Source organism: Camelus dromedarius, chromosome 32, assembly GCF_036321535.1.
Source record: "Camelus dromedarius isolate mCamDro1 chromosome 32, mCamDro1.pat, whole genome shotgun sequence".
NCBI classification, from domain to species: Eukaryota; Metazoa; Chordata; class Mammalia; order Artiodactyla; family Camelidae; genus Camelus; species Camelus dromedarius.
Window position 1 is genome coordinate 6,163,866 of NC_087467.1, and position 21,064 is coordinate 6,184,929.

Genomic DNA, 21,064 nt, shown 5'->3' on the forward strand with positions numbered 1-21,064 from the left:
TTTTCCATCATTCAATCAGTTAAATCCAAAGCCCCAAGGTTTTGACAAAAGTAAATTTAAAGCAGGGGAAGGGTATAGCTTAAGTGGTAGAGCACATGCTTAGCATGCAAAAGGTCCTGGGTTCAATTCCAAGTATCTCCATCAAAAAAAAAAAAAAAAAAAACAAAGAAATAAGTAAATCTAGTCCCCCCCCCCCGCAAAAAAGGCAAATTTAAAGCACATATATAATAAACAAATTACATCCTGTGCAACTATTTAGACTCCTGATTAAAAAAAACTTTAGACAGGCTACTTAAAACTGAGAGAAGTTTCAACGTTCTTTTAGGTTGCAGGAAAGCAACAAAAGTTGCTTGATGAGCCCCAGTCCTAGGTCTTCTGCTTACTAGATGGGAGAGATGACACCTGTACTGATTGGCTGCTTTTGTCACGTGAAAGAGCTGCCCTTCGGGACTAGATGCCCCCAACTTTCATTCAAATAACTTCTTGTCTGGGCCCAGGCTGAGGGTCCTCCAAACACAGACTCAGGCAAAAGCATCTTACTGACAAGGACTAGACCGAAGAACCCCTGGCTGGGGGCAGCCAGGGTCAGGGCCGAGTGGGAGGGGTTACTATGTAGATGAAACCACACAGGAAAGAAAGTGACAGGTTGCCTACAAGAGAGGCCACAGTGGAAGTACGTACACATTAGCACCAGACTCTGGGACAGCAGCCTGGGGTGGACACCACTCCCCATTCACCTACCTTCTCTTTGCCTTAGTTGCCTCCCTGAAATTAAGGGCTGGTAATACAATCAATTCTTAAGGGTTAAGTGATACCTTAAAGTGCTAATTTCATGGAAAGTACAAGGCCTGGCTCTTAAGAGATGCTCAATAAATATTAGTGATTATTATTCTTACTGAGCATAAGGGTGGCCATCAGTAGTATCAATTATTGATTTTGGACAATTGATTGTTTAAAATATTCACATCCTGTGTTCCCCATTCCCTAGTCTGTACAGAGTCCCTGATCCAGGCAACAGTGAAGGGCAGGCACACAGGCAAGCTGACAAGCACCTGCTAAAATTCCCTGCGCAGTTTTGATTTGCACACCTCCCTCCCTCTGTCCCACCTCCAGTTTGCATAAGAATCATTGAGGTGTCCATTCTTAAATCATGTTATCTTTTTTTAAGGCTTTTTTTTTTTAAACCCAGTATTTTATCCTTGTGGTTTTAATTTATTTTCAGGGGGGGTGGGAGAAGTAATTGGGTTTGTTTGTTTGTTTGTTTGTTTGTTTGTTTGTTTGTTTAATGGAGGTACTGGGGATTAAACCCAGGATTAAACCTCGTGCATGCTAAGCATGCGCTATACCACTGAGCTATTCCCTCCCCCCAAATCACGTGATCTTATTAACGTCTGTAAAGTGAGCTCAAATTGCAATTGTTTGCCGTCTCACGGGACGCTAGAGCAATGACTGAAGGAAAAATGCATATACGTTAGAATAAAAGCAGAAAGCTATAGAAACGGAAAAGGAAACAGAAAGACACCCACCTATTAGAAGAGAAAGACCGGAAGTTGTAAGGATCAGAGGCGGAATACGCGCTCAGATGGACAGAGTCAGAGCCACTGTTAAAGGAAGGAAAACTCCACTCAGAGCTGCGTGGAAGATAGCAAAGCCCCTCGCCACGTCCCGCAGGTCCACAGAGACCCCGTGCCAGAATGATGGGTGTGAGATGTATCGATTCTGACAGACCATGCATATTTTTATAAACCGTTACGTGCAAAAATCCACTTTCAGTAATTGTTTTATAACAAAAGAGCTCCGTAATTCAAACCGACGGAATTTTCTTCTGCAACTTACTTAAGTCCTGGTAACTAGTTAGTGGTCAGTTAGTAGTTAGTTTACACCACAACTGCTCTGCTCTGACCAGAATCCACACAAACACAGCAGAAGACAGACAAGCCAGACGATGCGGTTAACGCGGCGCCGCCCTCCCTGGGCGAGCCTAACACAGGCCTCCACGTGGGCGGCTCTACCTGCTTTCCTGCTGGCACTCGGCTTCCTTCTCCTTGGCGGACAAGGGCGAATCCTCAAAGTCATAGGAGAAGAGGTGGAAGGGGCTGTGGGGCACATAGGGCAGCTTCTCTATGGTCGGCGATGCCTTCTGGGGGCCCGGTGCCGAGCCGGAGGCCCGGGAGGCCAAGGCGGGGGCGGGGGGCGGCCGCAGCGCGGGCCCCGAGGACCCGCTGCGCGAGGGCAAGGCGACCCCCGGCGGCGCAGGGCTCGCCGCAGGCTGCTTCCCCTGCGGGCCGGCACCGGCGGCAGCGGGGAGGCCTGGGCTCCCGGGGGCAGCATCCTTTCCGGTGGGGATTTGCTCGGAGGCAGGACTGGCCTCGCTGTTGGGCCAGCAGGGAGGAGAGCAGGAGAGGGGAAGGAAGGGGAAGAAAAGAGGTTTGGGAGAGAGGGAACAAAGGTTAGGAAAGAGAAAAAGACATATTAAAACTCACTACAGTTAGGGCCTCTTCAGAATCCAGCTGTTTCTTGACCTGTGGCGAGACAGCCCATCGCCAGAAGCCCCAGTTTTTCCAATAATCCTGGTGCCTTGGTTCACTAATCTGAGAGGTAAGACCATCCTGGCCTCTGGGCATATAGGGGCCTCTGTGAGGGGATTCAATGGAACCCCAAAGGCTCTTCTGCACCCGCCCCTCAACCCCCAATTTTCTCTCCACTGGTGGTTTTGGCACCGGAATTTCCACCATTTGACTTTCATTTCTTTGTCTGGATCAGACGATCTGCCCTCCTCCTAAAAGGCCCAACCTTGAGGAAGAGGTATCCCACACCCTACACTTAGAGTCACTGCTTTAGGATCCTTTCTCCAAGGCAAGTGTGGATAAGGGAGGAGAGGAGACGCCAGCAGGTGTGCAAAGAGCTGGCAATGGGGGCCCAACAAAGCGAAGGGCGTCATGCCATTTCGCACTTTCCCCCGGGCCTCCGCTACCACTAAGCCCCAGACATCTCCCCTCCCGCAGGAAGGCATAATTCGGCCACATCCACAGCGGTGAAGAGCTTCCATCTTCAGGGGACTGGATTTAGATATTCTGATGCCCACCTTTATAACTGGCAAATCTACGTTAAACTCAGCATTTTTCAAAACCATAGTCCCTTTCCCAGGGAGCTTGACTCCCAGTCATGCCTGTTTGGGACTGGGATGCGAGCCGTTTGGTTTCCTCCCTCGAATTCAGAGCTCCGTCTGTATAAAGAGGCAGGAACACACAGGTGTCCCTGGCTCGATGGGAGGCTGGGAAGAGACCACGCTGCCATGCTCAGGGCACCCGGTCCAGGTGGTACACACACACGGCGGGCACACATGGTGGGCACACATGATGGGCACACGTGGAAGGCACACACAAAGCAGCTGTTAACAGGAAGGGGGGACAGTGGAAGACACCAACCACACAGAAGTATGAGGAATCTTTCCCACCACTTCCACAGCTGGGAACAAATAACATCGTAATCAACATTAATAAACACCTCCGGTATTGCCAAGACTGAGCCCTGGTGTTTCACCTGCACACCTTTACTTCCTAAAACTGAAATGTCTGACTGTATTCTCTGACCAAGGACGCCCTCCAGCATCAGGCATGTAATCAAAGACACGGCAAGGGGTAGGACAAACCACCATATCCTGTGTAAATCACAAGCCCCTGTAAAGACAGCACGGTGTCCATCAGAAATGCCTTTAGAGGCTGTCCATTCCAGCCAGATTCTTCCATCTGGTCCGCAGGGGCTGCTGAACTGTGTGAATCACTGAGGGTGAAGGGTTTGTGTGTGTAGGACACACCGTGCACATTTAAGCACGTGTGGAGCCGTAACAATCTACTTATTGAAGGTCCACATAATTTTCTGCGGCTAATTTTTGACCTAAGGTGGGACTGCCAACTGGACGTCCCCTCTTCCCAGAGCATCCCTAACTAAAGTTACTACCCCCAAGCACGGCGCTCGGCATGGGTGGCGGCCCTGGTTAATGCCGGCCGATCTTTCTCCTTCTCATCCTAGAGTATGTGCCTTACTCCATCCCCAGGTCATTCCTTTCCTCTCCCCACACCCTGCTGGCTTCTTTCTGGACATTTCCGAAGTGGGGAAGCAGTTCAGAGAAGATTCCATGACCCCGGAACAGTGGGCATCTCAGCACGTCAAATGAGCCCATTTGAGAATCTCTTTGTGCTGGTGGCCCGGAGAATGAGGCCACAGCAGCAAAGAATGACATTAACTTTGAAGTTGGTAAGAGAAAGATTTTACCCTAATTCATCCAATTTTGCTTATCTGAAGACAATTTAACAGCAAAAATGTCCATTTGCAATGTAATCAATCAAGTGAAGGAAAGCACTCCATTTCAGAATTGTTCTTTGAGTATCAGAAAGTGAAATGACCCACGATCAACCTGTGTTTTTCATACAGACATTATTGAGGGAAATACCTACAAAATTTACAAATATTTGCAAGGTGCCTGTGTCTGTGAACACTGCCTGAAGACAGAAAAAATACACTTTGGAGAGGCGAGTGAAAATTCCCCCAAAGGGCTATAGAGCTATGTTCGTTATTCTGGGCCTGAAAATAAATGCTGGGATTTTTTCTATGCTGTTTGGGGTGAAAAGCGTTTCCTGTCCATTTGGATAAAAATCAAAATACATCCTTACTCTAGCAGTCACCCCCACATTTTAGATAATACTACACTGGTCAAATTAGTAGGAAGACGGGGACATGCGGAAGTCTTCCTCCTTTAGGTGCAGAAAGGGTTAACATCTTCCAAGCAGAGATGAAAGTCTTTCGAGTCACTGTCAATCTGATGGAGCCAAAGCACTGAATGAGGGAGGGGACAGTGGGGAGAAAAGCAGTTAAGTGCATCTTCCCTAAAGCAGGATTAGGAACGCAGTGCATGAGTGAAAACTACGGTTCTCTAGGGAAAATGTGCTGTTATTTCTACAAAACTAGTCACTCTGTGGCTCTGTGTACAGGGTAAAGGTTTGCCAGTGGGAGCTAGTGAGGAAGGGAGGAAGGAGGGCTGCTGTGATTCATTAGGAAGGAGCCAGGTGGGATCCTGGGAGGGCCCAGTCCTCGGTACCTGTCCTCGCCCTGACACAGGGCATCGTCCTCTCTCTCTTCCTCTGAATTGGGCTCCGTGATTGGCTGCTCCTCTTCCTCCTCCTCCTCCACCCTGAGGCCAGGCCAGGAAAAGAGAAATGCACACAGAAACAAGATGGGAAAGCGAGATGAGCATTACAGACAAACAAGAAGATGAAGCAGAGCAGCTTGGGCTGGCCGAAATGGAAAGCTGGCACTTGATCTGCTAGGAGAGAGAAGACAGTTCTGAGATGGGGACATTTAAATGTGGGCTGGAGATGCAATAACCCAGCACACACCAAATCTCTTTGTAAGGTGGCTGGATGCTACTGCCCTCTGCACCGCCACCACCACCCTGCCCGCTTGCCCTATGCCCCCACCACGCATGATTCAGAGAAGCTTCTGGCCTTGGGCAGGCCTCCGGGTGGTTTTCCTCCTGTACACAGAATCACGCAGTGGGTATTCTGGGTGATGCCCAGCTCCGGCAGCAGGCAGAGTCCTCCTGTTTTTGCTGCACCCAACTTGGTTAGAAACCAGAGAGGCCCAGGCTGACCTGGCACCAAACCTCCATGGTGGACAGAGGGGTTTTTTTTTTGCATGCCACTCCCTCATTCTTGGTCAGTGTGTTTCGGTGGGGGTGAATCCACCCTCACTTCAAGGGTTGACACGTGGTCCAGGTAGAGTCAATCCGTCACCCCTGGGAATTCTCCTGGCGCCTTCAGTGATGAGAAGGTACAGGGACACCCTAGGTCTGGAGCTGCCTTCAGCTTCTAGTGGAGGAGGCTGCCTGTGAGTGACACCCACCCAGAAAAGTAGAGCTGGTGGGGGAGAGCGGGAGGGGAAGAGAATTGTGCCCATGACAATTTTAACACTTGGATCTAACGCTTTTGAAGCTCCACCCCGGGCTTTTACTAATGGAAGATGATAAAGTCTCATTTTTGCATAAGGTAGTTTGGCTTGGGTTTTGCCCTTGCAGCTGAACAAGTACAGAGTCTTACAGCTGAATCATCACCCTCCTTTGGCCTCGAAGTCCTGCCAACATGTGACATGTCACTGTCTACATGGAACGCCCACCCAAGGCCGTGTGGGCGTCTCCATCCCTTGCCAAAGGGATTCAAACTCCCGAACTCCGATAACCTTCACCTTTTTTTTCACGTCAGCCCCTCACACGCTGGACCTCACCATCACACAGCACTGGCCCACCTTGTAAAGCTTACATCCAAACTTCTCCCCCCGATCACAAGCCCCCCTTCCTCCAAATCTCTCTTTCCGCTCCTTCCACAATCTTCTGCAACCTCACAGCGTCCTCCTCAATTTTCTAAATGTCCACCAGCTCCATCTTGCCTTCAGTCATTATGAACTGACCATTTCTCACCACAGGCATCATTTTGCCAACATCTCTAAGTCTTTTGCCCACTGTCCCTCAGCTGTAGTTTTTCTTTTGACTGAAATATAAAATACATAGAGGAAAGTACACAGATCACTGAGGTTTCACAAAATAGATACGTCCATATATAACCAGCATTCCTTGAATGCGCCCTTCCAAATGCTTCCCTTCCCTCCTTCAAATAACACAGGTGAGCTTCGCCTGATTTTCTTCTCCATCTAAAAGGAATCATACTGTGTGTAGCTTGTTTTGTTCAACATTACACCTGTGACATTCATCTATACTGTTCTGTGTCCTTGAAGATCATTCTTCCTGTTGCTGTAAGTATTTTATATGAACACACTATAATTTAGTTATCCATTCTACTCCTGCTGATAAGTCAGGTACTTTTCAGTTTGGGGTTATTCTGAATAGGGCTGTTATGATGGACATTGCAGTGTATGCTTTTTTAGTGAACTTATGTATAAAGTACTGTGCGCTGTACATCTAAGGATGAGATTTGGGGGTCATAAGATGCTTGAGTTCATCTTTATTAGAAACTGTGAGTTTTTCAAAATGACTGAATGACTTTTATTCCCATAGATAGTATATGAGCATTCTGTTTGTTCCACATCCTTGCCAAGATCTGGCATTTTTATCTGTTTTATTTTGCCATCTAATCTGGGTGTGGTGATGGCTCGTTGAGGTTTTAGTATGTTTTCCTTCGTGGCTAATGAAATTGGGCATATTTTCATACTTTAAATGTCTATTTAGATATCCTCTTTTTGAAGTGTCTAAGTACTTTGCCTTTTTGAAAAAAATCCAGGCTTTTTCTTTTTGATTTATAAAAGTTCTTTATATAATTTGAATACAAGTACTTTGTCATATTTAAGGGTTGCAAATATCTTTTCTCTCTCCGTGCATTGCCTTTGCATTTGCTCCACAGTGTCTTGTAATAAAACTAAGTTCTTAATCTTAATGGGATTCTGTTTATCTTTTTTCTTTGACAGTTAGTGTCTTTTTTTCCTCTGTTCTGTTTTTTTTTTTTTAACACCAAGGTCTTACAGGTACGTGTCCCTCTAAAAGCTTTATTGTATAACTTTTCACATTTAGATGTGCAGTCCACCCATAATTTCTGTATCATAAAAATAGGGATCAGATACATCCCCCCCTCTGGATATGCAGTCATCCCAGAACCATTTAGTAAAGAGTCAGTCATGTCAGAATCATCTTTTATCATAAGTCAGGTAGACACATGTGGGCCTCTGGAATTTTTTCTCACCATTAGTCAATTTTTCTACCTTTGCACGAATACTTGCTGTCTTAATTACTACAGGTTTATGATACATCTTGACATTGCAAAGTGTAAGTCCTTGTTCCTTTGCACTTTCATGGGAATTTTTAAATTAATTAAGTTAAGGGTAATGCTCCAAGCTTTTAGCTAGACCACAGTCTCACTGATGTTTTTTATATCAGTAAGTAAATTTTAAATAAAAATAAACAAATTAGGAGAGGGCCACACATAGACCCATGATGCCAATGTATCATGAACCAAGGATTATAATGAATCGACTTCTGAGCAATTAGACTCCTTAAAATAGATTTTTTAGAGCGGTTTTAGGTTCATAATAAAATTGAGCAGAAGCTTCAGAGATTTCCCCTAATAAGTAACAATACAAAAATTTTTTAAAAGCAAAGGAGTGTAACTATGGGGCAAGAGTTCTCTCCCTATGTATCCAGGAATTATTTATTGAGCATCTATTACATGCAAGATGCTGGGGTAGAGTGGTTAATAGAGGTTCTTGTCTTTGGCGTTTATAAGTCCGTGGGGATGGGGGGAGACATTAATCTAATTGCACCAGGAAGTCCACAGTGCTGTTGGGGCAAAGCTAAGAAGGCCAAGCAGGAACTGACCAGAGGACAAGATGGCATTTTGCCCATGACACTCTCCTGCTCTGACACATGTACACTAACCTTAGGATTAAGTCCAGTTTGCACAGCTAACACTCTAACCCCTTATCGTCTCTCCAAATTCATCTGCCACTCTCCCCTCATCAACCTGCCCACCCAAGTCTTAATCAGTCTTTTGAGTTATCCACCCAACACCGAGAGCATTTCAGCATGGGGGTCCAAGCAGGAGCCATTCTCCCTGCCTGGAGCTACTCCTGCTGCTCTGTGTCTCTGGTGGCCCCAGCCCCCAGGGACATCCAGTAAGTCCCTGCCACCTGTTGCAGCTCTTCAGGCCTGTGGACCTCTCATGGTGATCAGCATGGAGACACTTACTATGGATGGTCACTGAACGGATTGGCAAGAACTGGGAGATGACCTGAGAGATCTCCCCATGCTGCAGATAAGAAAGAGGAGGTCCAGAGAGGCCAAGATCACACAACCTGTCAATAAGAACTCCGGTCTCCTCATGTCCAGGCCAGAGTCCTCTCTACCAGGCCAGGGAACACCATGAACTTGAAGCAGGATCTGACTTCGTTTCCTTGCTCCACCATCACTGCACGTTCCTTCTAAGCAACACTTCCCTGAAGTGTGCTTCTCAGTCCTCCTTGAACATGGAACAGACAAGATGATACCATCTGCACAGCCCACTAGAGCATCGGACAAGGCTGTGTGTGGCTCCAGGAGACCTGCCCAGCACCCCAGTCACCCTGGACCTGCCCAGTTGCCCTGAGGAGAATCAGAATCTTGACACAGGTGTGACTGGTTTGTGGCAAGTAGTTAGAAACTTCTGTATTGAGGTTTAGATAAGAGGCAGGCATGTAAACTGCACATGACATAGTATAATTAAACGAAAAAAATATTTTATAGAAACACTGTGTTAAATTGACGACAGAAAAAGGGCCCCTTTGGGCTCTACCTACATCCCTGTGTCAGCGAATACTCCAACCAGAGTCTGAACTTGGCTTCACAGTGACTCACACTTTCTGTTCACTCTAAGGCTGTTTCTAAAGTTACCAAGGGCCCAAGACGAGATCTGAAATTTTTCAATTAGTGATCATAATCGGTTAAGACATACATCTGATCAACTGAAGCAGTGATTTCATTCAGAAAGAGTTTTGTTATCTACCAAATTAAAAAAAATATATATTCCCTCAAGATTTTTGCCAACCAAGAGAATGAAAAGAGAGAGCCCAGCTGTTGCTCTGATGTTTCCATGGTGAGAACCCAAAGTTAGACGGGGAAGTGTTTATTGTCCTTGTAACACTCAGAGTTTAGAAGGAGCATAAATACAGGCCACGGATACCGAATAGACCTGAGAACTGGACAACTGGCCAGAACCTTAACGCACAAGCCATTATCTTGCTATTTTGTTTTAGAATGAAATACTAATGGATCTGGCACGTTATTTCTGCTGAAAACCACAGAGCTGTTTCATATGACGGAATTCCAGTCTGCACAGCATAAACATAACTACGGACTACGAGGTGTCTCACTGCTTTCTTTTGTGTGGTACTTTGATTTTTCATTTTGAAAGGACTTATTTTTCCCCCCAAGCCGGAGATACTATTATATTGCCTTAAATGGCTCTTAGAGGTCTGAGACAGCAGAAGAGAAACCAGGATGAAGGCAGACGGGAATTCTCTGTGAGCTTCTGGAAGCAGCAGGGCCACCAGGCACAGATTTCAAGATGACGGCGTCCAGAGGTGAAAACAGCCCCGGCTTGTGTCTGGCTTGGCTCCATCCTGAGACCCAGGGGCTCTCCTACCTCACTCATAAAATAAACAGCAGAACAGGAGCCTCCATCTCTGGTGGTCTCTGATAGCTGAAGAAACGAAACTGTATGGACATCGACAAGTTCTCTCATTTCCAGAAGTTGTACAATTATTAGTCTAACGTGTGCTGTCTAGTCAAGCTTGCTTTTAAATGGTTCAAATAATGGCACTTCTCACGCTCATTCTGTCTTATGCTTTCACAAACAGGAAGGGAAGGACACTAAAGAGTGAAGGACTCCTAGTCAGAAATGAAAGACACATGATCTGTGAGTCTTTTAGAGGCAGATAACAAATTCGTAACTACCACGAGGAAGCCAGCCCTGTTTCAGAGTCTGTGAACAGGAACAGCTTTCTAACTCATGACTCAGTTTGATTCCAGAACTCTAACTGCCTTTTCACATGCTTTGGACTTCAATACGCCACAATCAACTCACAATACGGTAATGAAATACGGGTAATTGACACCTAGAGATAAACTCCAGATCTTACATGTTAGCCACGGTTCTTCCCAACAACCTCATTTTCTATCTTCAACCCCCTCAATTCATGCCCCCAAATTACCAAGCCACCCCATGGACTTCTCTGGGTAGCATTTACTTCCTACTCCATCAACCGTCTGCTGGTGGAGATGCCAAAGAAGAATGAATTGTATGAGAAGGAACTAACAGGATACGAATTACAGGAGAAGAGCAGCAAAGGGCCAGAATTATCTATGAAGACCGTCACCAAAGGCACTGGACACACGTTGTCACGTACACTCATCCAGTTTCCACCGTGTCTCAGCTTTGGGCTCAGCTTGGTTCAGGAGGGTCATCCTGGGAGATCCACAGGGAGGTCTACTGACTCTACAATGTGTGCCTCAGACTCTCCACGTCTCTCCGTGGCCAACAGTAATCTCCAGCCTAGACATCCTCACCCTTGTGACAAGTTATCTGAAGAGGGGAATGCTCAAGTCCTATTGTCAGAAACTGTATCCAGCTCTTTCGGGGTGTGAACTGAGCATGTGTCTACAAGGCACAGGACCACTGCCCCAGGCCAGGCTACTAACGTTTCTGTGGTTCTACCGCCCACTGTCCCTGTCTCCATCCTCCGTCGCCTCCCGTCCGGTCCCCACCAGGCAGACTGGCACCTCCTGAGATGTGCACGCTGAGCCCGGGACACCCAACAGCACCCTGACTCTGCAGCCTCTGGTTTCCACAGCCCTGCCTGACTTGACCCGCTTACCACGCGACCTCATCTCACCACCGCGCCACCTCTGTCCCCTCCACACTCCATAACCTTGTCTCTCGATAATCCTGTCACCTTGGTACACCAAGCCCTTTCCTCCCTCTGCCCTTGAACGTGGCCTTCCCTCGGCCCAGGGAGCCCTTCTCACCCTTCAGGATTCAGCCTAAATGCCGAGGAGGCTTTTTGGACCCCCCCCCACCACCACCACCGCCACATCCCTATCCCACTCTCCTCTGTTTAAATTAAAAGAAATCATTTAAAAATTAATATTTAATTACAAGAATGCATATTCCCTTTGAAAAAGTATAATATTACTTCAAAAAATTAAGTCCCCTTGACCAGAGGTAGCCATGGCTATAACTTCGGTGGGTAGTATTTTTAACATGTTTTACTCTACGTCCTTTTACACAGCCACCGGGGTGGCTGGGATGCTGGTACTTCTGGTATGATGCATCTCTTTTGCCGCGAGCTGCATCCCATCTATGGCTATGCTTGTTTCCCTTACCTGGTCCACCCCAGTTTGCTGTTCTAAGTGATGCCGTAATGCCAGCCCCTGCACATGTCCTCGGACAACGCACATTCTCCTCAAGGGCATGTCCTTACACCCTTGCTGCCTACACACAGCCCCGCCCGCTCCCTTCAAAGCCGTCTTCCAAAGCTACACACCTTTACTTGCTACAATATTTACGTGCACCTTGTCTTAGGCGGCTGGAAGCTTCATGAGGGTCATGCTTACCACTGCATCCCCAATTACAGGCTGAGGGAACAAGGAATGAAAGGAACAAGGAATGAAAGAAACAAGGCATGTGTTCTCCTTTAGCTGCTTTTCTTGCCTCAACAAACTCAGGACGGTAGTCATTATCTCAAAGTTCACAGAATGTCAGGACTGACTAAGAAGTCTGTCGCTCTAAGGTTACGGTGATGTAACGTGCTCAGCAGCGGGGTTTCTCTCCTAGAGATTTGGTGGTTTGCTCACGCACTCATGGACGTGAGCGATTACAGATGTGGACCCGGGTCCCAGCCACGTTCTAACAAACCCAAAGACACTTCATCTCTGTTTTGTGATTTTTTTCTCCCCTTTTCACAATCAAAATTATTTACTCTTCTAATTCAAAGTCAATTTTACAAAGCTTGTTACAAGTGAAAAATATAGACATAAGCATAGAAAAAAAAATACCTTCTCAAGTCCAGTAAGTCAGTATTCGCTTCACTGCGGAAGGCCAGCCATTGGCATGAAGCCACGACATCCTCCACACTCTCCCCCGTCCTGTCCCAAGACCTCTAGAGACAAAGGCCGGCACACAGCAGGCCCTGACGGGCCACTTTCTTGGGGGGGCGGTGGGGGGGGCTCATCTCTAGTCAATGTTTAATTTCATGTTTATAAAACCAGAACTGCGTGACTGGAAAAAGAAAACCTCAGGAATGAAATGATTTCTCTGGGGCAAATGTGAATACTGTAACTGAGTATTCCTGAAGGGTGATTAATTGTCTCTGAATTCCTCACGGAGCTATTGTGTCTCTGGGAAGCATGCTCTGCCAGGATGCTCAGAAGGGGTGTGGGCCGCAGATGCACATCCCAGATGTGCCCAGGCTTCCTTGCATTCTAAGGGCAGGCTTCCCTCTTCTTGGCTTGGCGCTGCCTCCCTGGGTCTCTCCAGGGACAGCAGGCACTGGGATTGGGCTGTAGTCACTCATTTATTCTAGTTATTTAACAAACTCGGTTCTGGGTACTCTTGCACAAAGGTTACAAGGTTCACTCCTTAACTCCTTGCAGGAACTGCTGAGGTAGGTACCATTATTGCCCCCTTCACAGCTGAGGAGCTGAGGCACAGAGAGGTTACGGACTTTGCCCAGAGTCACAGAGCTATAAGCCGGGACCTGAACCCAGGTAGTCCAACTCTAGCATCCAAGCTCCTAACCATGATGCTCTGCTACCTCTGCTACGATCGTCTCTTTGTGGCTGGAAATAAATGCCTCTTCTCTTTAAGGGTTGGAAGAAGCTATTCATTCATCTTTCCTCCCTTCAGATTCTTTTCCTGTATTCAGGTATACAGGGAGTCTGCCAGCTCTCATTCCTTGCCCATCTCACCAAGGCCCCATTCCACCGAGGGGAGAATCAATGACACCTTGATGTAGACAGATGTGGACCACAACTACGGCCCATGTTAATTCTGATCAGTCTCGCTTAGAAATAAATGTTTTTTTCAACATAAATACTATGCTTTTGTGATCACTGTCAGCTCACTGAGCACATGCGTGAGACAAGAATGACATTAGGCCAGACCTCTCTTTCTTTGGGTCTCTCCTCTTCAATTTCCAAGGCCTATTCCAAAGGGGCCCCTTGCAAAATGTTTCACCAGCATCACCTTTGCCCACTATAAGCTCCTTTTTGGCCATGTCAGATTTGACCTCTTCAGCCTACATTTCGAGGGCTTTATATACAACCTTCATTACTGAAGACTTATTACCCGGCTCCCTCTACAGACCTTTGTCAGAGACAATCTCATTGCTCCTCTCATGATTGGATTTAATCAGCTCAGTGTAGTCATCATTAGAAAGCCCCTGCTCCATTTCCAGAGGGGTTCTGGGAATTGCACAGGATATAAAGAGAGATGCTTGTTCTCTAAAAGGACCACTCGCATGAGCTCCCAACAAAATCAACTCCACCAGAAAGGGCTGTGAACGGTCAGGACGTGGATGGGAAGGTGCGTATCATAGGAAACAGGGCGACTGCAAAGGACAAGGGCAAGAAGAAAATTCCTGAAGCAAGACAAAGATTTCACTAGAAACAAGAACCTTTCCTTCTCTTTGAAGTGTGTTCACCACTCCCACAGTAAAGGGCTTGTCTCTTCCTGAAACACCACACCAAGTAAAGCCCCTCTCGCTTGAGAAGCATTCACATTTGAAGACAACCAATTTCAAGGTTCATTGACTTGGGAAGTAAGTGAATTTCTCAGTGTCAATTTCAGGAAATGTGAATTCTGTACATCGTCCATCCGCTTCTCTCCTCATTTGGTTTGTTTTCGCCTAGGCTTCAGCCCTCACCTGCAGGTGCCTGGGTTCCAGAAGTGTCTGTCCAACTGCCTGTGGGAAGTTCTATCTTGATCCAGACACTTCAAATGTAAAATGCCCCAAGCTGACTCAGGGACCTTATAGCCATCCCATGACTCTCAGTGGTGGCCTGGGGGTCACCCCAGGCTCCTTCCTCTCTCTCACCACACAGTCCAGTCACCGTCCTACAAATGGTGTCCACCTGTATCTCATCACCTCCTCCTACTTGCCATTCTCTGCACCACTGCCTGAGTTGGGCCTTCCCACCTCTCTCCTGACTGTCGCTCAGACCTCACCACACTCCCTGTCTGCTGTCTGTTGGCTCTCCTCCATCACGCTCGCCGTGATGTCCCCAGAGCGGTCTTGCTGAAACACAACCCCAATCCCACTTCCTCATTTGGAATTCATCAGTAGCTCTGTTCAGTTTTAAAGATAACATTTTGCCATTTTCTTCAGAATCTAGAACGATTCCCAAATTCTATACGGCCAAGTACAAACCCCAAAGACATCTGCAATCTGGTCACAGTGACTCTTTGAGAAATCAGAAGTCCTGCCCCAGAAACCAGCAGGAGCTTTGCAAAGGGACTTCCTCCTCGTGCCTTTGGCTTCTGTCCTTTCTCGGTGTAGGATCTCTCGGTTCTAAGCCCTTGCTCTTTTCTCTGCCCCCGTCTCACCCCCAACCCCTGTGATCTCCCCTCTTACCCGCCCTTTTTTGTTCGATACCCAGGAAACCAGTAACAGCTTCTTGGACTTTAAATGGTAAACCTCAATTGCTGGCTGTATTTTAATCATACCTAGCCGAGGAGGTCACATCCCTTGTTGGTGAATCCCATTCATAACGAATCATAACATCAGATAAATCTTCCCAAGTAGCTACTTGCCGCTCGTGGTACCAGCGGTTGTTAATCTAGTTGTTGTGAAATCCTCTAGCATGTTTATGCCAGTGCTCAGACTCTTCCCTCCAGTTCACGTCCATATTTATTGAACAATTACCTGCTTTATGAGAACAACATCCGGGAAAGCTCCAGGGCATGGAGTAACTATAGTAACAACATGAAGCTAAGCACACATTTGTGCTGCCTCCCCAGACTCCCCTACCCACCACTCTATTAAAGAGGCACCATCACCCTGAGGTTACGGCAGAGGAGACTAAGGCCAAGCCTGGAGAAGAAAAGAGGACTGTGGCAGCGGGAACCACGCCCGTGCCCTCAACAGCCTCAGTGGCTGCTCCTGTACTGCACTTGGCCGACCCTCCCCGGGGAGCCAGGACTAAGGTCACCCGAGTCATCAGTTGTGTGGGTTAACACCCTTTATACAACACCTACAGTAACAGAGAAGAACAAACGTGACTCCGTGTTGGATCTGTTCCTTTAGCTCCAACCTCTATGCTCAGTTGCCTGTGCTTAGTCATGCTGACTCTGCACCTTTTGTAAAAGAAATTGTCTATAGCCTGAAATATACATAAGTGCCCATTCTAAAAGATGTACCTTTAAAAGTATACATTTTCCATTCATATAGAGATAAAGAGTTGCAGAACAGAGAGAGTGACATTTGTCTTGCTGGAGGTTTACAGGGACACCATGACCAGACCTACGTGGACAGCTGTAAGAACAAAGGGTTATGATGTCCCCTCTGTCTCACTGGCACCAAGAAGTTTGCAACAACCAGCCCCAACCTCTCTCCTTTTAGTTTAAAAGAAGCCTGTACTTTAACTCAGGTAGGATGGTTCTTTGGACACTAGTCCATGATCTTCTCTGTCTGCTGGCTTTCCAAAAAAAGTCACTATTCCTTTCTCAAATACCCCATCTCGATCTACTGGCCTGTCGTATGGCAAGCTTGGACTTGGTAATACTGCTAGTTACATAATATGTTTTTTGCTTGCAAATCCATTGTTCATTGCCAACTACTTCCCAGAAAGACAGAGCTAGGGCTACTCTCTGCTGCAGATCCTGCAGCCAACGGGGGAATGAAATCTGTAAGCCCTGTGGACACGTTGTGAGACCAACCAGAGGGCAAGGCACTTCGCTGGAACTCAGCATCCAAACATGTCTCCCTTCTGTCCAAATGCAGGAAGATGGGGTCACCCACACTGCATGGTTTCACAGTTAGGCTCCCCCATTTGCCCACTGGCTCCCGTGGCTGGTGGAGAGGTGCCAACACCCTTTCCTACCCCTGCAGGGAAATAGAAAAGCATACTCTTTCCAGTTGCCTCCCTCCAGCTCCCACCCCAGAGGCTGAGCCCCAAGGCTTGGGCCCCTCCTCCCATCACCCACTGGGTCACTAATCGGTGCACATCAGGCATGAGCCCCCAGAAGGTGAGGACAGCTGAGCCTCTGAAAACAGACAGTTAACTGTGCCTTCTTCTCAGCTGTGAGTTTTTGTTCTCTATACCTTCCTTCTCTCCTGCCCCCATCACCGAGATTACAGCCGGTTAGTCATGATTAACTGCAAAGGCTCGTTCCAGTGCCATGGTTATTACTCTGAGTAGTTTCGGAACTCCCTGTTAGGCACTGTCCTCGGTACCAATTTAGGAGAACAACAAGAGAATCAGCATGATTATCTCAGGATCAAAATCTATAAACAACACAGCTCACTAGGATTACCAAGCTCCAGCAAACACTCGCTCTAAATGATTTTTTGCTTTCTCAACAAATTGAATTCATCCCAAAAAGAGAAAAGCTTGTTACTACAAAACACGTTCTATAGATTCAGAGACTAGTTCCAGGGATGTCTGACTCTGAGTGTAGACTCTGGACTAGGGCTGTCTGGTATGGGTTCAAACCCAGCTGTGCCAACTACCACTGCTGAGATCTGGAGCAAGTTCTTTAAACTCTCCATGCCTCAGCTTCATCATCTGTTAAATGGGTAGATGCTACATTCTTCATGGAATTCACAACACATGTAAATTTGCTTAACACAACAGCCACCATAAAGTACGTGCTCCATGAATGCTGGCTCCTGCTATCACTAAGCTACTACTACTCACCTCCTGGACAGTGAAGGGAGAGGAGCAGAGAATTCTCCCAGAACAACACTGAGAGGCTGCAGTTAGAAAGAGGACACACTTTCCTGAGTGAGCATGACACCTAAGAGGCTACACAGGGAAAGACGAACAGATTGGACACTATAACAATATATTTCATGCATACATCAAGAGATGCCTTAAATTAACTTCAAAGATAGTTAAAATATAGGGAGAAAAATACATGTGACACAGGTGTCCAAAAGTCAGTATCTGTACTGTATACAGAATACTTATATTCTCTCTGCTTTTGCAACAGAGATTTTCCATATCAAAAATAGAATAGCTATCCATCAATTAAAGCAGACAAACCATTCAGGGTACAAGTGAGCCAAGGATGTAAACAGACAATACTCAGGAAAGGAAATGTCAACAGCCAACGAAGCAATGAGAGATGAACAATCTCAGCAGCAATTAAAAGTGCATATTAAAATACTGAGGCACCACACTGCACTTTTGAAAAGTACAAAAATTCTGAAAAACACTTAACATCCAATGCTGGTGATGACATAGGAAAATGGTCAATCATAGGCTGATGGTGGAACAGCAAAATTGATATGGCCTTTTAGAGAGCAATGTGGTTGACACCAATAGTTAATGTAATATAAAATGTAAGTGTCCTATAATCTAGAATTCCAGAGAATTAGAATCTCTCCTAAAAGAATGCTAATACATGTGCAAAACATATGTGTGTGTATGTGTATGTGTGTATGTTCATTACAGAAAGTTTATTAGGGAAAAAAACTGAGATCAAACCATAGCAAAATGAATCAAGGCATTAAGGTATTATGGTACAGTCTTAGAATACTAAGCAATAATTTTTTTAAATGTATCAACAAAAAATCTAGAAGGAATGATATAGGAGAATGGCAACACGTTTTTGATAATTGCTTACTAATTGCCAAATACACAGTATATTTGTTTTATGTCTGCAGAATCACAGAGGGGGAAAAAAAGGTAGTTTAACAAAACTGTGAAGGGCAGAGACTCTGGATCCAGACCACTTGACCTCTAAACCCAGCTCCACGTATATTAGCTGTGGGACTCTGGACAAGTGACTTCAACGCCCTGTGCCTCAGTTTCTCCTCCTGTCACACGGAGGCAGTAATAGTGCCTGCCTCATGGGGTAACAGTGAAAGATGGAGCTAGTACACTGACGTTCTTAGCATAATGCCTGGCAGACGACTAAGTGCTCAGGAAGTCACCTGAGAACATAAAGAGCTGCTTTTTATCCTGTGCCCACTATGTGCCAGGGGCCATCTCTAAAACGACCCGTGGCTATGAGTGGTGGAGCCAAGCACCTCCTTCCTATGCCCTGTACCGCAGTGCTGCCACATGCCAGGCTGGTGAGAATGTGTGCAGACTGAGGGTTTCTCTGCTCCTGAGGATCTGTAACCTCCACCACCAGGCATGGACTGAGCTTCTGCTGCTGGTGTCCACGCTCTGTCCCCAACCATAACCTGCTGGACTCCTCCCTGCAGGGCAGGTGGGCGAGCTATCCACTGACCAGCACCCGGGACCTGTGGCCCATCCAAGGCTTGGTCCCTCCTGGTTTCCCTTCTCTAGGACCACAAGGCCAGGCCACATCTTCTCTCTGCTGCTTGAGGGTCAGGCGTGTCTGTAGGTCAAACTGCTGCAGCCCATCCTCCCCCCACCCAGCTGCAAGCTCCAGGCCTGGCCACAACCCTAGACTCTCCATCAGGCTGTTTACCTTCTTATCACTTTCAGTTTATTCTAATGAGAACATCTATGCAACGTATATTAAGCCTCTTTTTTTTCTTGCTTAGACCAGATTCATTAAAAGAAGGGAAAAAAAACCAGTTCTGACTTGGGAAATTTACAACAGTTGGAGGAGATTAGTCACGATTTGAAATAAATATTAATATATGGTATATCAGTTATCTACTGCTGCCTAGCAGACCAGCCCAAGTAGAGTGACTTAATACTGCCATTAATTTGACTCATGCTATAGTTTGGAAAATCGGGCTGGATTCAGCAAAGAATGTGTTTTACCCTTGACTGAATTCTCTCATGCATCATATTAAGCCTCCTTTCCTTATTTTTATCCCTCATCTAACCTCCATGGACAAAACAGCAATTCTTGAATTGCACTTTTTCACTTTTTGACCATCAGCAGATGACACCACGAGCCCAGAGGAGGGTGTCCACGGCTGCTCCTCAGTGCGGAGTTCTCAACTCCCCCTGAACATCTGGGAACTCTGGGTGGACAGAGGCGGCTCTAGTGAGCTTGTCCCCTTGTTCCTCGTTCTCCCATCAAGCCTGGCTGCACACTGGCACACCTTCTGTTATACGACCATTGCTCAGTCCTGCCATTTTGTTTATGCTGGTGTCACATTCCATTATGTCAATTTTTTTTTTTTTTTTTTGGAACGTGACAGACATGAAGCTGTTTAGAATTGGATACCCTGGCCATTTTGGTGACTGAGAAAAGCATGAGATTTAGTCAAACCTTTGGTTCCCAAAGAGAGTTCAGCATATTCCCTGAGAATGAGACATGTAAAACTTGGCTAAATGGGGTTAAAACAAACCCAAAACAAATCAAGAAAGGGACTCTACTGTACTATCCACATAGTAGCCCAGAAATTTAAAAATTATAGTCCCCCCAAAAAAAAAATCTATTTTGACCCAGGCACATGAGTATTTAAGGTAGGTCCAAAGAGTTCAAGAAAGCTAACCCCCTTCTAAGAGTCAAAAGACTCCCTCCCTTGGCACGGTTCCCAAGAAGGAGGTGAAAACTACAGCCAATCACTCGCCTTCCTGTTCAGAGGGCTTTCTTGGATTCAGCACTATTGACATTTTAGAACAGATAACACTTTGTTGGGTGGGCAGGTTAGGGGGGCTGTCCTTTTCCATATAGAATATTTAGCAGCATCCCTGAACTCACCTACCAGATGCCGAGAGCACCCTCCACCCCAGTTATGCCAACCAAACGTGTGTCACAGTATTGCCAAATGTCCTCGAGGGATAAAAACACTTCTTGTTGAAGACCACTGCCCACGGGACCACTGGGACTGATCCCAGCCTGCCTCCACCTCCCCTCCCTGAGCAGCCCCAACTTTCCTGGACTCACTGCCAAACCCCCTACCTCCCTGCTGGCTCTCTGTGTGCCCCCGTCTGACTCATCTCCTGCCCTCCCCGACCCACTCCATCTTCGACTGGGGACTCACGAGCAGCCATCAGCAAGAGTCTCCATGTCTTCACCGATGATTCCCTGCTCTAACCCTGGACTTAAGGACGTGGTCCCTAACAGCCGTCTCACACAGCAGGATGGGTTCTTCCCTCTTACTCCTCTTTGCCAACCCTGGACCACTTCCCCCAGACTTCCCTCAAGCCCCTTAGAACATGGGTTGGCAAGACTATGGGCCAAGTCTGGCCCACCACCTGTTTTGGTACAGTCTGTCAGCTAAGCATGGTTTTCACATTTTTTAATGGTTGGGGGAAAAAAAGTCTAAAGAATCTTCCACTACATGTAAAACTCAAATCTCAGGGTCCATAAATAAAGTTTCACTGGAAGGCAGCCATGCTCATTCGCCTACCTGTTGTCCATGGCTGCTTTTA

General features: G+C 46.7%; 1 protein-coding gene across 12 annotated transcripts in view; it reads right to left on the reverse strand.

The window, feature by feature from the left end:
- The window catches only part of FHOD3 (formin homology 2 domain containing 3), a 411,734-nt gene that overhangs the window by 113,025 nt on the left and 277,645 nt on the right, over positions 1–21,064 (reverse strand). For 4 of the 12 annotated variants that reach the window (XM_064481499.1, XM_064481497.1, XM_064481496.1 and 1 more), the window contains exons 11-13: positions 5,099–5,191; positions 2,013–2,372; positions 1,527–1,601 (exon numbers count right to left, since the gene is read on the reverse strand). The exons of 6 other annotated variants lie outside the window; for them this stretch is intronic. In XM_064481499.1, coding sequence (XP_064337569.1) covers positions 1,527–1,601; positions 2,013–2,372; positions 5,099–5,191 — 528 coding nt within the window. The remainder of the gene's footprint in view (positions 1–1,526; positions 1,602–2,012; positions 2,373–5,098; positions 5,192–21,064) is intronic. 2 more of the 12 variants (XM_064481498.1, XM_064481500.1) reach the window with 2 other exon arrangements.